Source organism: Echiichthys vipera (assembly GCF_963691815.1).
Source record: "Echiichthys vipera genome assembly, chromosome: 12".
Classification (NCBI taxonomy): Eukaryota; Metazoa; Chordata; class Actinopteri; order Perciformes; family Trachinidae; genus Echiichthys; species Echiichthys vipera.
The window spans coordinates 17812294-17824653 of record NC_139837.1 but is presented as its reverse complement, the minus strand read 5'-3'; the positions used below and the strand labels follow the sequence as shown (position 1 = coordinate 17824653).

The 12360-nt window shown below is 42.2% G+C and overlaps 2 protein-coding genes across 4 annotated transcripts; both read left to right on the top strand.

Annotated features, from left to right (window-relative positions):
• Positions 1-339: 339 nt before the first annotated feature.
• Positions 340-5791, top strand: LOC310954720 (KH domain-containing, RNA-binding, signal transduction-associated protein 2-like). Of its 3 annotated transcripts, none has more exons than XM_083924359.1 (11): positions 340-673; positions 1052-1179; positions 1707-1823; positions 2037-2183; positions 2334-2461; positions 2606-2873; positions 2983-3062; positions 3145-3206; positions 3374-3545; positions 5320-5379; positions 5457-5791. In XM_083924359.1, the coding sequence occupies exons 1-9, from the start codon at positions 532-534 to the stop codon at positions 3481-3483; spliced, it is 1182 nt and encodes a 393-aa protein (XP_083780485.1). In that variant the 5' UTR covers positions 340-531; the 3' UTR covers positions 3484-3545; positions 5320-5379; positions 5457-5791. The 3 variants fall into 3 exon arrangements, with proteins under 3 accessions (XP_083780485.1, XP_083780484.1, XP_083780483.1); XM_083924358.1 differs by having other exon boundaries at positions 4408-5379; XM_083924357.1 differs by having other exon boundaries at positions 3374-5379.
• Positions 5792-6683: 892 nt separating this feature from the next.
• On the top strand, positions 6684-11824 carry tmem39b (transmembrane protein 39B). The gene is made up of 9 exons (XM_083924348.1): positions 6684-6826; positions 7485-7689; positions 7848-8067; positions 8246-8329; positions 8573-8727; positions 10541-10874; positions 10951-11138; positions 11235-11355; positions 11484-11824. The coding sequence occupies exons 2-9, from the start codon at positions 7559-7561 to the stop codon at positions 11715-11717; spliced, it is 1467 nt and encodes a 488-aa protein (XP_083780474.1). The 5' UTR covers positions 6684-6826; positions 7485-7558; the 3' UTR covers positions 11718-11824.
• Positions 11825-12360: the final 536 nt, after the last annotated feature.

Here is a 12360-nt window from a genome sequence, read left to right as displayed (position 1 = left end):
ATTAAAAGTAGCATATAGACTCAATTTCGTTTTTACAAAAAATCCACAAATTCCCACTAATATCATCTCTGAATCTTGAAAACACCCGATTTACAGGATTAATCAGGTGTATCATTGAAAATGACACCTCTCTGGTTTCGTTGGGAACACAGTTTTTCTTAATAAAATTAAAAATATATATATTAATAATATTAAAAATAACATTCTCAAATGTTGATCTCTAAAACAGCTTGGCAGAAGCAGACGTGGGCACAAAGGCAGAGTGTGTACCTGGGTGTGTGCTCTGGGGGCGACGTCATTGTCTCCTCCTCTGTTTCTTCCTCGCTCCGAACTGAAATACAGCTGCGCCATTGCTCCTTTGTCCATTGAAGAGAGCGACGTGACTTGCTGCAACGGGAACACACAGGAGCCTGTTTTGTTGCAACTAGGTCATCAATTGTGCCGCAGTTCATTACGAAAAAAGAACCCCGATTCTGCGCTAGCAATAGTTTCGTTTAAGGCGAAGCTAACATTAATCTACCGAGTACACGAATGCTTAATTTGGAGGCCGCCACGGAGTCGAGCCCACAGGAGAAAAACAAAATGGAAGACACGAAGTACCTACCGGAGCTCCTGGCTGAGAAAGACAGCCTGGATTCGTCTTTCACCCATGCAATGAAACTTATTTCTGCAGGTAAATATGATTACTATTTTTTTTTTTTTTTTACCGATGCTAACAGGCGAGCTAACGGTAGCATGGCGCGAGGCCTAGTGTCTTTTTTTCTTCACGAGCCTAAAGCGGCCTGAACAATGGTTTCATAAACACGTGGCTCTTAGCGATGTGGGTCAAACCCTCCATTGTTGAAAATATATCAGGCCTTGTTAGTTAACAATCGACGTATTCGATAAGATGTACAAATATTTTTTGTTTAACCCAACATGTAGTTTGAATGAATAGCTTAAATTTTCCCCTTTTCCTTTTTTTTGCGAGGCGCGTCGTTTATGGCTTGTATAATAAAGTAATACGTGCTAGTAAATGCCTGCATGCTTATAAATCACTTCTCGCCTGCAGAGGTTGATAGGATCCAGAAAGGTGAAATCAAGAAAGAGCCAGAGAAGGAAACGTACCTGGATCTGTTTGCAAACAAGAATCACAAACTGAAAGAGCGGGTTCTCATTCCTACCAAGCAGTACCCCAGGGTAAGTGTTTAATCTCTGTTTCCTAGTTTAGTGAATCACCCTGGCAGATCAGCTAACCGGGGATGCTTTGTTTAGTGAATGAGCCAAGTGGTTCCAATAAGAGTACATATATTGTGGTTTTAATTCACTACTTTGGGGTTAAATGGAGGCAGTACTCTTGGTCAGCGCTAGGCCTTTGATCGTAAACATCATTTGCACGTAAGCCTGGTAGCATCAGACTAATCCTGTCTGTCTGATTGAAGCAGCTCTTTTCCTCCAGCGTTGCTGTTCCAGAATTAATTAAGTCATGTGGCCAGTGCCCTACTTGTGCATGAACAATTGTACAGTGGTCTAGAAATGCGGTTTGTCAAAGAGGGACGTGGGTCGTTTAATATGGAGCCCAGAAGGGCATCCATGTGCTGAACTTAACTGCCATTACTCTGTCTTTAATAATGCAGACTGTACCACCTGCCACCATATTCTCCGATAATCTGCTTGTCTTTGTTAGTTGTAATGAATCATAATGCAATTTATTTTTCTTCCCACAGGTCAACTTTGTTGGTAAGCTTTTGGGACCCCAGGGCAGCACAATCAAGAGACTCCAGGAAGAGACTGGTGCTAAAATTTCAGTTCTGGGTAAAGGTTCCATGAGGGACAAGAATAAGGTACGTGTAGAAACGTTTTCCTGGCATGTCTCAAAGGACGCTTCCTGATATTTTTCATGTGCCGGTTTCACATCGATACTTCAGCTTAGATCTGACTGCTAGCCAAACTTAAGATATTTGTCAAAAGTGAACACTAAAAACAGTCTAAAACCTCGTTGTGAAACCAGCCCCTTCCATTGTTTTGTATCTTAATTAACGCTTTGTGTTCATCAGGAGGAAGAGCTGAGGAAGAGTGGTGAGGCCAAGTATGCTCACCTGTCCATGGAACTGCACGTGTTCATCGAGGTGATGGCACCCATACCCGAGGCTTATATGCGCATGGCTCATGCCATGGAGGAGGTCAAGAAGTTCCTTATCCCGGTATGTCAAGAGAACCATGCACATCCCAATTACAGAAACACTTAGTGTTCCTCAAACCCATGATTTGCATTCCAGATAGGCGACAAGTTTATTCTCTGGTTACCCAAGGGGAATGTCATGCATAACTGACACTTTTGTCCCTCCCTGTAGGAGCCCGGTGAGCACGACCCATACATGGATCCTCACTTCCTGAATGGATCTCAGGATGGTTCAGGCAGGGGGCGAGGTGGTCACCTTGGAAGGGGCAGAGGTGGACCCCCAGGTGCTGGAGGTCCAAGGTAATAAGATATACTGTAGATATGTCATGGTGATGATTACAACGCACTTAATCACACACAGCATATCAGTGATATTATTACTTTAGTCTCTTGCTTTGTTGGGTTTTCAGTGATCACAATTAACCCCTGGCTGATTTTCCACAGGGGTCGAGGGATGGGGCCACGTGGGGCTCCTCGAGGAGCGATGCGGGGTGGCGGCCCACGGGGAGGATTAGGGCGTGGCAACGGTCCTAGGGGTGCACCATCTGGTAGGGGCGGACTCCCTTCTGCTCCTAATAGAGGAGGCTCTGCTCCCCGCTCTAGGCCCCCTGCAGCAGGGGCTCCCAGGATGCTCCCTTCTTCTGGCATGTCCCACCAGCAACACCAGGGTCCTTCAGGGTCACAGCCCAAAGCTGATGGTTATGAGGACTATGTAAGTTTCAGTTTCTTCATTTTGCATGAATTGTCTTAGTAAGTGATTAGTGATCTCTAGCTGCTGACGCAGTTGACAAAGTCTTACTATAAATTTCATGTTTTTTTAGCCCCCATATGATGAATCATATGGCGCAGAGCCTGCCTACGAGGGATACGACAATTACTACAATCAGCAATCTGCACCTGCGTAGGTCAAATTAAATTTGGTGACCTTACCTGTCCTTTAAATGTGAAACGCTTCTGTATTAACACATCTTTACTGCCCACAGGGACACAGAATATTATGATTATGGACATGGAGAAGCCCAGGAAACCTCATATGAGCCATATGGTAAGATTGCAAAATGTTAAATTGTCTTTCATTTTCTCTGTCCAATAGCACATGCATACAGTGATGACACTTGTGAAGGAGTGATTGAATCTCCTGTCTACCTCAGTTTTTTTTTTTTTTTACATTTATTTTTTCCTCACTATTTTTCTCCTTTTCTGTCTTTGTAGCTCAGGATGATTGGGACAACTCCTGGTCCAACTCTGGGGCTGGAGGCAAAACCCCTGCAGCCAGGCAGTCAAAGGGATCGTATAGAGAGCATCCGTATGGAAGATACTGAACGGCTACTGGTAGAGAGTTGCTATGGCAACTGTCTCCAATTGTAACTCACTTTTTTCAAAAGTAATTTCCCTCTCGTTTGTTCCTTTTTTTATGGTTTATTTTTTGTTTTTTTAAAACTCGTAGACTTTTTTTGGATGTATCAGAGTGCCAGTGGAGAAACGTGGACACCAGGTTTTTCGTTGTTTACCTGTATCCATTTAATGTTTCAGTTGCGTAGTTGGCAGGTCCTAGTTACATAAACCAAACAAAGGATCAAGAAAACATTTATAGTGATATTTGATGATCATATTTTATTTAATTGTTCCTGAACAAAATGTGATTGTGGCGATAAATTCTTCTCACGTTGACTGTTCAAAAAAGTGCTTTATGACTGGACACAAAATATTCATAAGGCTTCAATGTTAGTTTATTATAATTAGAATAGATTAAGTCGCAAACTCAAATACAGCCCTGAGTCGATTTTGATAAAAAACAAAAGTCGTATCATATTTTTGTTCATACTACAATACAAATCTAGTCTTGTGTGAAGTTATATAATCTCCTAAAATATGATTTGCAATCCATTTGACAAAGAAAAATGCTTCTATTTTTGCCACACTCTACAATTGGTATTTTATGATCTGTCGGACTATTACTTTCAAAATCAGCTGATCGACTAATTCTTGTAAAGTTTGGAGGATAAGCGGTCCTTACTGTGTGTTAGGAAGGGTTCAGCCAACTCAATATTTTGTACATAACCTTAGGGCAACTGTGTATGCTTTAAGCCGTGCCGTCTCCAAAATGCATAATGCTTGTGTACCTTTTGGCTAAATAGGATACTAAATATATCCCAAAATGTTTGTCTGCAGTGCGTGTTTCAATAAAGTTTCTAGTTTCTTTTTAATCAATCTAAACATGGTATTTTGCCTTTGTTGTACCAAAGGAACGCCTTCAGTTTGTGAAAGTGGTCCTCAGTGGTTTCTCAACAATGCTGAAAAAGCTGTATGTATACACGTCAGCCTGACAAAACAAAAAAGCACTGTTTTCACAATGAGCTTATCCTCTTAGTCTGTTTGCAAAACGTATCTAAATGACACTTGTAATATCACCTTCAAAAACAAATAAAGCTCATCATTCCATGAGGTAATGTTCTGCCAAATACATGTTTGATTTGAGAATGATATAGTGCTTTAACATGTATTGTGATTAATCTTAAGTTAGTGTATCTATTCAAGCTCTCAAGAGAGCCATGTATCTTCAGCCACTTGAAATAACTGAATTTCAACAGTATTTCAAATCAAGCTTGCAGGGATCTTACTTGACTTTGATGCAAAGTCATGCTGGCTGGTTTTTATAAAAGAAAAAAATCGCTGAGGAGAGGATTCTAAAAGCCTAAAGATCGCCACAAGAAGGTAAAACTAACCCCAACACTCATTTGTTAGATTTTTGTTTTGTTCTGTGAAAAACATCCAAGTAATGCAAGTCATCCAAAACATATTCAAAATTATTGAACTACAAAATTATGCTATCTGTAGTTATTACCGAGCAAAATAAGCCGTACAAAACAATCAGAAATGGTTGTGATGCAACTCTTGCTCAAATAAAACCAACAATGGTCCATTCATTTCACTCAATACTTACCAAATTCCATCTTGATAATTTCTGTAGACTGTAGATTAATGAAAATTAGTAGTTGCACTCAAAGCGTTAAAAACATCCTATTGGTGGACAAAAACCTTTCAGCTTGAGTTGCATGATACTTAAGTAGTATAAAGTTAGTTTTGCATGTGTGTTAATCACTTTGTGCTTGTAGGCTCTGGTCTGTCCAAGATCTCATTTCTGTTTCTCTTCTTAGGTTGTCAGAAAACTGTAGGTGCAGTTGACACATTGAAGACCAGTTTACCAGGCTTTTATGGTCAGTTGAAAAGAGTGTAGACATGCATCACTTCTTCAGTTTTGATTTTGATTAATACCCCCCTCTTTCTTCAACAGGTCCATTGAAGGTCTCTGGAAAGAGCAGAGGCCTTGCAGTGTCTCTTCGATTGACTGCTTCTCTGACAATAGTAGTCCATCAAGGGATTTATGTGGTTTAAAGTGTAGAGGGAGCTTTCTCCACCACCACTGAGAAAGTGCCCTGTTCTTCTGAAATAATACTGTAGCGATGTTTTTTTTACTTTTTTATAACATTTTAAGAGAATGTGCTGTGTGATCAGAGACCATTTGGAATGTATCCCTTTTTTATTAATGCGTCCAAAGTTGCAATATTTTTTACCCAAGACATTTTAAATGGTTATTTCATGAAAAAAAGAAAATAAAGATTTTTTTTAGTATAAATTGTGCTCTTCTGTCTTTAATTTTGACTGGATCTCTGCCTGTATTAGCCAGATGGCTGTGTATGTATTAGGCTGGTTGTAGGAAGGTTTCATTGAGTAAAAGATCAGTTCTAATACATTAATCATGTAGTCTGGCTTTTGTCATTCTCAATTTACATACACAGAAATGGACATGCAACTAAAACCAAGGATAATAAAAATGAACAAAGGTCAACATAAACATTTAACTACTGTGTACTGGTATAGATAGAAGTTGTATAAAAAACGGCAATAAAATTGTAAACATGAGTGCAAAGGGTGCTGTAATATGGGATTAATAAACAACAGGCTTTATTGGGATTGGGATCTTGACACTATGGATATACATTAAGTGTTCATCATAGGGACAGCCTGCAGGAGGAGGTTATACAATTATGAGTCACACAAAATGTGTGCTAATTGAGAAAGAAATGAGTCATTAATAAACATTTCCAAAATAATGATGAATGATACACTTTCTTCAATCAGTGCAGAGGTTGGGCCCATAACCTGATGCAACATACATGCAGAATTGTGAACACAGTATCAAAGAAACTTCTCTAAGTACAGACCATACACTATAAAACGGATATAGATCTTTTCAACAGAATTCCATTGCTAGGCAACAGCCTTAGTCCTTGTTAACTTCCTGTCAGTTGATGTCATTCACATGCACCGCAACAGGAAATAAATTCGGGCACATTTATAATGTCTATGTTTCTACATATGTTGAAAGGTCTGTATAAACTCTGATCAAAACGAATAGCTCCCCCTCCTTGTCTGAATATGGGCGGAATGTCCCTTTAAATGGTTCTCCTCCCACAGGTCGCTGCAAATCCGCGCCCCCAATTTATCAGCGGCCACTTTCACATCAACAATGACTGTCTGCGCTGATTTCAATGGGAAACAACAAGCCAGCATTTCAATAAATATTCTGAAAATATATTGCGTTTAACTCGTTACCTATGCAGCGAAGCAGCGTATAACACAGACAACAGAGGCTGCCACTGGGTAAGCTTAATGTATTTTCTTGTCTAGCCTGTTTGGTAGCTTTGGTTGGAAGCTAGCTACTGTTAGCATAGGCCTCAATCTTTGTATTTAATCAAGCATGCTCTTCTTGGCGGACTGATCCGTCGTTCATTGTGCCGGTCCACGTTTTTTTATGCCTCATGTCGCAACAAGCTCAGAACGACACTCATGAAATGATGTTTGACCCATGAAGATAGCAAAGTCTGTTGCTATTTAGCTAGCTTGTATCAGCTTCCGCAAAAACTTGCACCATATTAAAAAGATACAACATATGCAGCTAGTGCAAACCTGCTGGCTGAGCGTCATGCATAGTTGCGAGGAAGACGATTTGCACATCTATTCAACTTTGCAAGTGCCTTGATTGGCCAGGCAATCATGCAAATATGGATTTGTGTTGTTTGTTATGGTTCTGTGTGTGAACCACTCCTTTAATTATCAGCTTTGTGTCTTATCCTTATAATTACATAACCAACAGGTTGATGCTGTGACAGTGAATTCAACCCTATGTGACACATATCACAGACCGATTAAAAATCATTTACACATATTAGTCAATAAATATTATTCCTTATTTGTTGGATGTTTTAGATCAGCCTATTCAATCACACTGTGTCTGACTTGCTTCCTTGTTGTGAAACAGATACAAGAATAAGGAGAGAAATCCTAAAAACTAGACGCACAGCTGGGAGAAGCGAAGCCGTGGGTGTGTCTGCGATGGCTGGTGGAAGGAGAGGGGCGAACCGTACCACGTACTGCAGACCTCCACTAAGCAGTGAACCAGGCTCAGTTAGCAATGGCAACCATTCGACCAGCTCCCCGGTCACAGGGGTGCGATCTCGTACAAGGTAAGCTACGGTGAAGGCAAAGGATCATTGCAGCCTAAGAGGACTGGAAGGATTTCCTCTCAGTTGGCCTGCTGGAATGCAATGTGACATGTATGTGTCTTACTCCAGTTGTCCCACATTATAACAGATGTATAAGATATGGCTTGTTTTGCCTGCAGGAATGGTTCGGGGACGTGCATGTCCAGCCCCCCACTGGCTGCGCAGACGGTGGTTCCTCTGAAGCACTGCAAAATCCCGGAGTTATCGATGGATCGCAATGTGCTGTTCGAGCTCCATCTTTTCTTCTGCCACCTCATCGCCCTTTTTGTCCATTATGTCAACATCTACAAGACCGTTTGGTGGTACCCCCCGTCACACCCTCCCTCACACACATCACTGGTGAGCACTCAGCTGTTGACTGATGATCATGTTTATTGTTATTTTCAACAGTTGTTTTGTCTGTCATAGATCACTGTATCTCTATTGTTTTGAAATGTGCATATTTTGCTGGTAGCCTGATCTCATACTCTAGGGCTGTGAGAACAACAATGCTGAATCTGAGTCTTATTATTTACAGAACTTCCACCTTATTGATTATAACATGCTGGTGTTTACAATCATCATACTGGCAAGGAGGTTAATTGCCGCAATTGTTAAAGAGGTAAGAACATTGCCTTATATCCCTTAACTGTGTTTCTTTACATTCAAATATGAAAGGCCACAAGTCTTGTTCCTCTGTATTTGATGCAAGGGTGCAAAGTGAATGGTTTAAACTTCTACTCTCAAGGAAACACAGTGTACTGTGTTAGTTTATCTTTGTTTTTCACTCTTACATCTTTGATTAGAAAATTTGTATAATGTATATGACAAGTCTTCCTCTCCCCTCCTCTGCCCCCTCCACTAGGCATCACAGAGTGGGAAACTATCGTTCCCTCATTCGATCTTTCTAGTGATGGCTCGGTTTGCTACGCTAACGCTGACGGGCTGGAGCCTGTGCCGCTCCCTCATTTACCTCTTCAGAACCTACTCTGTCCTCAGCCTGCTCTTCCTCTGCTACCCGTAAGTATCCACAGAAGTTGGGAGTCCACTTAGGAAATACTTTTGATATATTGATGTTCCAGTGCATGTTGCTTGTATTTCATAGCTTGTGTTTACCCAGCTTCGGTTGTTTTGGTTCCTGCTCGTGTGTTCATATTTTACCAACTGTCATTAGCTAGATTTGATTCATCTGAATATGAAATGTGTTTTTGCGGCAACAAGCTATGGTTGGCTAAGGTTTGTGCTCGCTTAAAAGTAGTCCAGGCCGAGAATGGAGAGGTGAAAGTGACCTGGTGTTTGTGACCTGGTGCTTGTTCTCTCCTGGTGTTTCTCTTGATCATTTGAGTGAAGAGCTTTTTAACATTTGGTTTATAATACAGTGTAGCAATAACTTACAGCGAGTTGAAATGAAGCTTGAATGATTTACCCCGTTAACTGGTAGGCCTGATAGCATGTGTTTGGATACTGTTATCCATGGTGTGTGTGTTAGCAAAGGAGGAGTAAACAAATATAGGCATTGTCATGTGGTTATTTCATATAGACTATTTATTTGTTGGATTTCCAGAGAAGATGCTAGTTCAAGTACCTCGGGATTATGTTCACGAGTGAGGGGACAATGGAGCGTGAGTTTGGCCGGAGAATCGGAGCAGCGGGGGCGGTGTTGCAGTCGCTCTACCGCACCGTTGTGAAAAGAGAGCTGAGCCGGAAGGCAAAGCTCTCGATCTACCGGTCAATCTTCGTTCCTACCCTCACCTATGGTCATGAAAGCTGGGTCATGACCGAAAGAACGAGGTTGCGGGTACAAGCGGCCGAAATGGGTTTTCTCAGGAGGGTGGCTGGAGTCTCCCTTGGAGATAGGGTGAGAAGTTCAGCCATCCGTGAGGAACTCGGTGTAGAGCCGCTGCTCCTTAGTGTTGAAAGGAGCCAGTTGAGGTGGTTCGGGCATCTAGTAAGGATGCCCCCTGGGCGCCTCCCTAGGGAGGTGTTCCAGGCACGTCCAGCTGGGAGGAGGCCTCGGGGAAGACCCAGGACTAGGTGGAGAGATTATATCTCCACACTGGCCTGGGAACGCCTCGGGATCCCCCAGTTAGAGCTGGTTAATGTGGCCCGGGAAAGGGAAGTTTGGGGTCCCCTGCTAAAGCTGCTGCCCCTGTGACCTCACCCTGGATAAGCGGATGAAGATGAGATGAGACTCACCAGCCACTTTATAAGGTGCACCTGGTGCTTAATAAAGTGTCAGGGTGGTCTTCTGCTGCTGTTCCCTATCTGCTAGAAAGTAGGTCATGTTGAGAGATGCTCTCCTGCATTCCTCTGTTGTAACCAGTGGATATTTGAGTTGCTGTTGCCTTTCTATCAGCTCCAACCAGAAGCCCAAAGAACTGCGATCACTGGATCTTTTCTCTTTTTCAGACCATTTTCTGTAAAAACCCTAGAGATGGTTGTGCGTGAAAATCGCACAACCATGAAGATCAGCAGTTTCTGAAATACTCAGAGCAGCCCGTCTGGCACCAACAACCATGCCGCGTTCAAAGTCACTTAAATCACCTTTCTTCCCCATTCTGATGCTCGGTTTGAACTGCAGCACATAGTCTTGACCATGTCTTCATGCCTAAATGCATTGAGTTGCCACCATGTGATTGGCTGAGTAGAAATTTGGGTTAACGAGCAGGTGGACAGGTGCACCTAATAAAGTGGCCGGTGAGTGTATATTGTTATAAAGACCCTCTATCGGGACACAAGATTTTGTCCACATCGTCCAGCCCTACCCTAAAGTATCACCTAAAAAGCCAGTTGACAGGAAGGGAGGTATTGTAAAAGCTGTTGTTTTCTGCAGATTCGGGATGTATATTCCATTCTTCCGACTGAGCTGTGACTTCCGGCGAGCCGGTCCGCTCTCCCCCATCGCTAGCATCGGCTCCAAAGAGGTGGGCAGCATGGGCCGAGGCAGGGACTATTTGACCGTGCTGAAGGAGACGTGGAAGCAGCACACCAGCCAGCTGTACGGCGTCCAGGCCATGCCGACTCATGCCTGCTGCCTCTCCCCGGATCTCATTCGCAAGGAGGTGGAGTACCTGAAGATGGACTTCAACTGGAGGATGAAGGAGGTTCTGGTCAGCTCCATGCTCAGTGCTTACTATGTGGCGTTTGTACCCGTCTGGTTTGTCAAGGTAAGAAACTGTCTTAACTTTTTAAATATAATCATTTGATATTTCCTCATTTTTACGCCTGTGTGTTTTCCTTCAGAGTACACAGTATGTGGACAAGCGCTGGTCTTGCGAGCTGTTCATCCTGGTGTCGGTCAGTACGTCAGTCATCCTCATGAGGCACTTGTTGCCACCTCGATACTGTGACCTGCTTCACAAAGCTGCAGCTCACCTGGGCTGTTGGCAGAAAGTAGACCCCTCGCTCTGTTCCAATGTTCTTCAGCACATGTATGTAGTGCTCATGGTTTATAACGGGGGGGGTTTAGGTCCATTAGGACTAATTTGATTCTAATCCTCATTTCACTCTGCTTTCCCTCTGCACAGATGGACGGAAGAGTACATGTGGCCACAGGGAGTCCTGGTCAAACATAATAAGAACGTCTACAAGGCCATGGGTCACTACAATGTTGCCGTTCCATCAGATGTATCCCATTATCGCTTCTATGTGAGTATTCCTAAATTAACAGGCCCTGGAGAACAACACTACACCCCAGAGATTTCATGTTCTGCCTGTTTTGTTAAATATTTGCGTCCTTTATCTGATGACTGACTGTGTCTTTCCCTTTCCCTTAGTTCTTCTTCAACAAGCCTTTACGGATATTGAACATACTCATCATCCTGGAAGGCGCCATGATATTCTACCAGCTCTACTCGTTGATATGTTCAGAAAAGTGGCATCAGACAATATCACTGGCTTTGATTCTCTTCAGCAACTACTACGCCTTTTTCAAGCTTCTCAGAGACAGAATAGTTCTAGGAAAGGCATACTCGTACTCAAACAGCTCCTCAGACCAGAAGGTCAGTTAGACTTTAGAGTTCTTGTTGGTCGCATTCACTTTGGAACAACACAAACATGCCTAAGAGCTCTGTATTTTTTCTACAAACTGCATTTTGTGTCACGTTTTTGTTCTGATCTGCCATAATAAAAAGACATATTTTTGTATTCCTCTAAATGTTTGCTTTAGTTTTATTCGGTTCTAAAAAAGTGTTTCCATTCTGACCACAAGAGGCCTCAGTCGAGTTGGTGCACTATTTGACTCTTAATTGCAGAGGACAAAGGTTAATGTTATATGTTGCACAATTGCTGCAATTACAATGTTTTATGAGTTTTTCCAGCTCTCCGGTATTTATGGAAGCAAAGAACAGCTGAGGATTCTGTTTTTTAAAAACTCATTACCTAATTAATCACCACTGAAAACTGAAGGTTTGAATTTTGCTCTTTAACACTTAAAGCATGTATATATATTTTTAATTTCTCAAATTCAGTTGGTCATTCTTAGATTTGAAAATTTTAAGTCGAAAGTCCACAAATACTTCGAATTGGATTGGTGACATCCAAACACCAAAATTTGAAGTTTAATATGAACCAAACCAAATCAACCAGATCAGTGGTTCTCAAACTTTGTACGTGACGAACCACCTCAGTTAAAACCAGGCGCCCGAGTGCCAC

What these genes read in the sequence shown, in the direction of transcription:
- LOC310954720 (XM_083924359.1), top strand. Translation starts at nt 532, where the DNA reads ATGCTTAATTTGGAGGCCGCCACGGAGTCGAGCCCACAGGAGAAAAAC. An exon ending in CTACCAAGCAGTACCCCAGG is followed by an intron (nt 1,180 to 1,706) that starts GTAAGTGTTTAA and finishes TTCTTCCCACAG; the next exon opens with GTCAACTTTGTTGGTAAGCT. An exon ending in AACCTCATATGAGCCATATG is followed by an intron (nt 3,207 to 3,373) that starts GTAAGATTGCAA and finishes CTGTCTTTGTAG; the next exon opens with CTCAGGATGATTGGGACAAC.
- tmem39b (XM_083924348.1), top strand. Translation starts at nt 7,559, where the DNA reads ATGGCTGGTGGAAGGAGAGGGGCGAACCGTACCACGTACTGCAGACCT. An exon ending in CTCCCTCACACACATCACTG is followed by an intron (nt 8,068 to 8,245) that starts GTGAGCACTCAG and finishes TATTATTTACAG; the next exon opens with AACTTCCACCTTATTGATTA. An exon ending in CTGCTCTTCCTCTGCTACCC is followed by an intron (nt 8,728 to 10,540) that starts GTAAGTATCCAC and finishes TGTTTTCTGCAG; the next exon opens with ATTCGGGATGTATATTCCAT.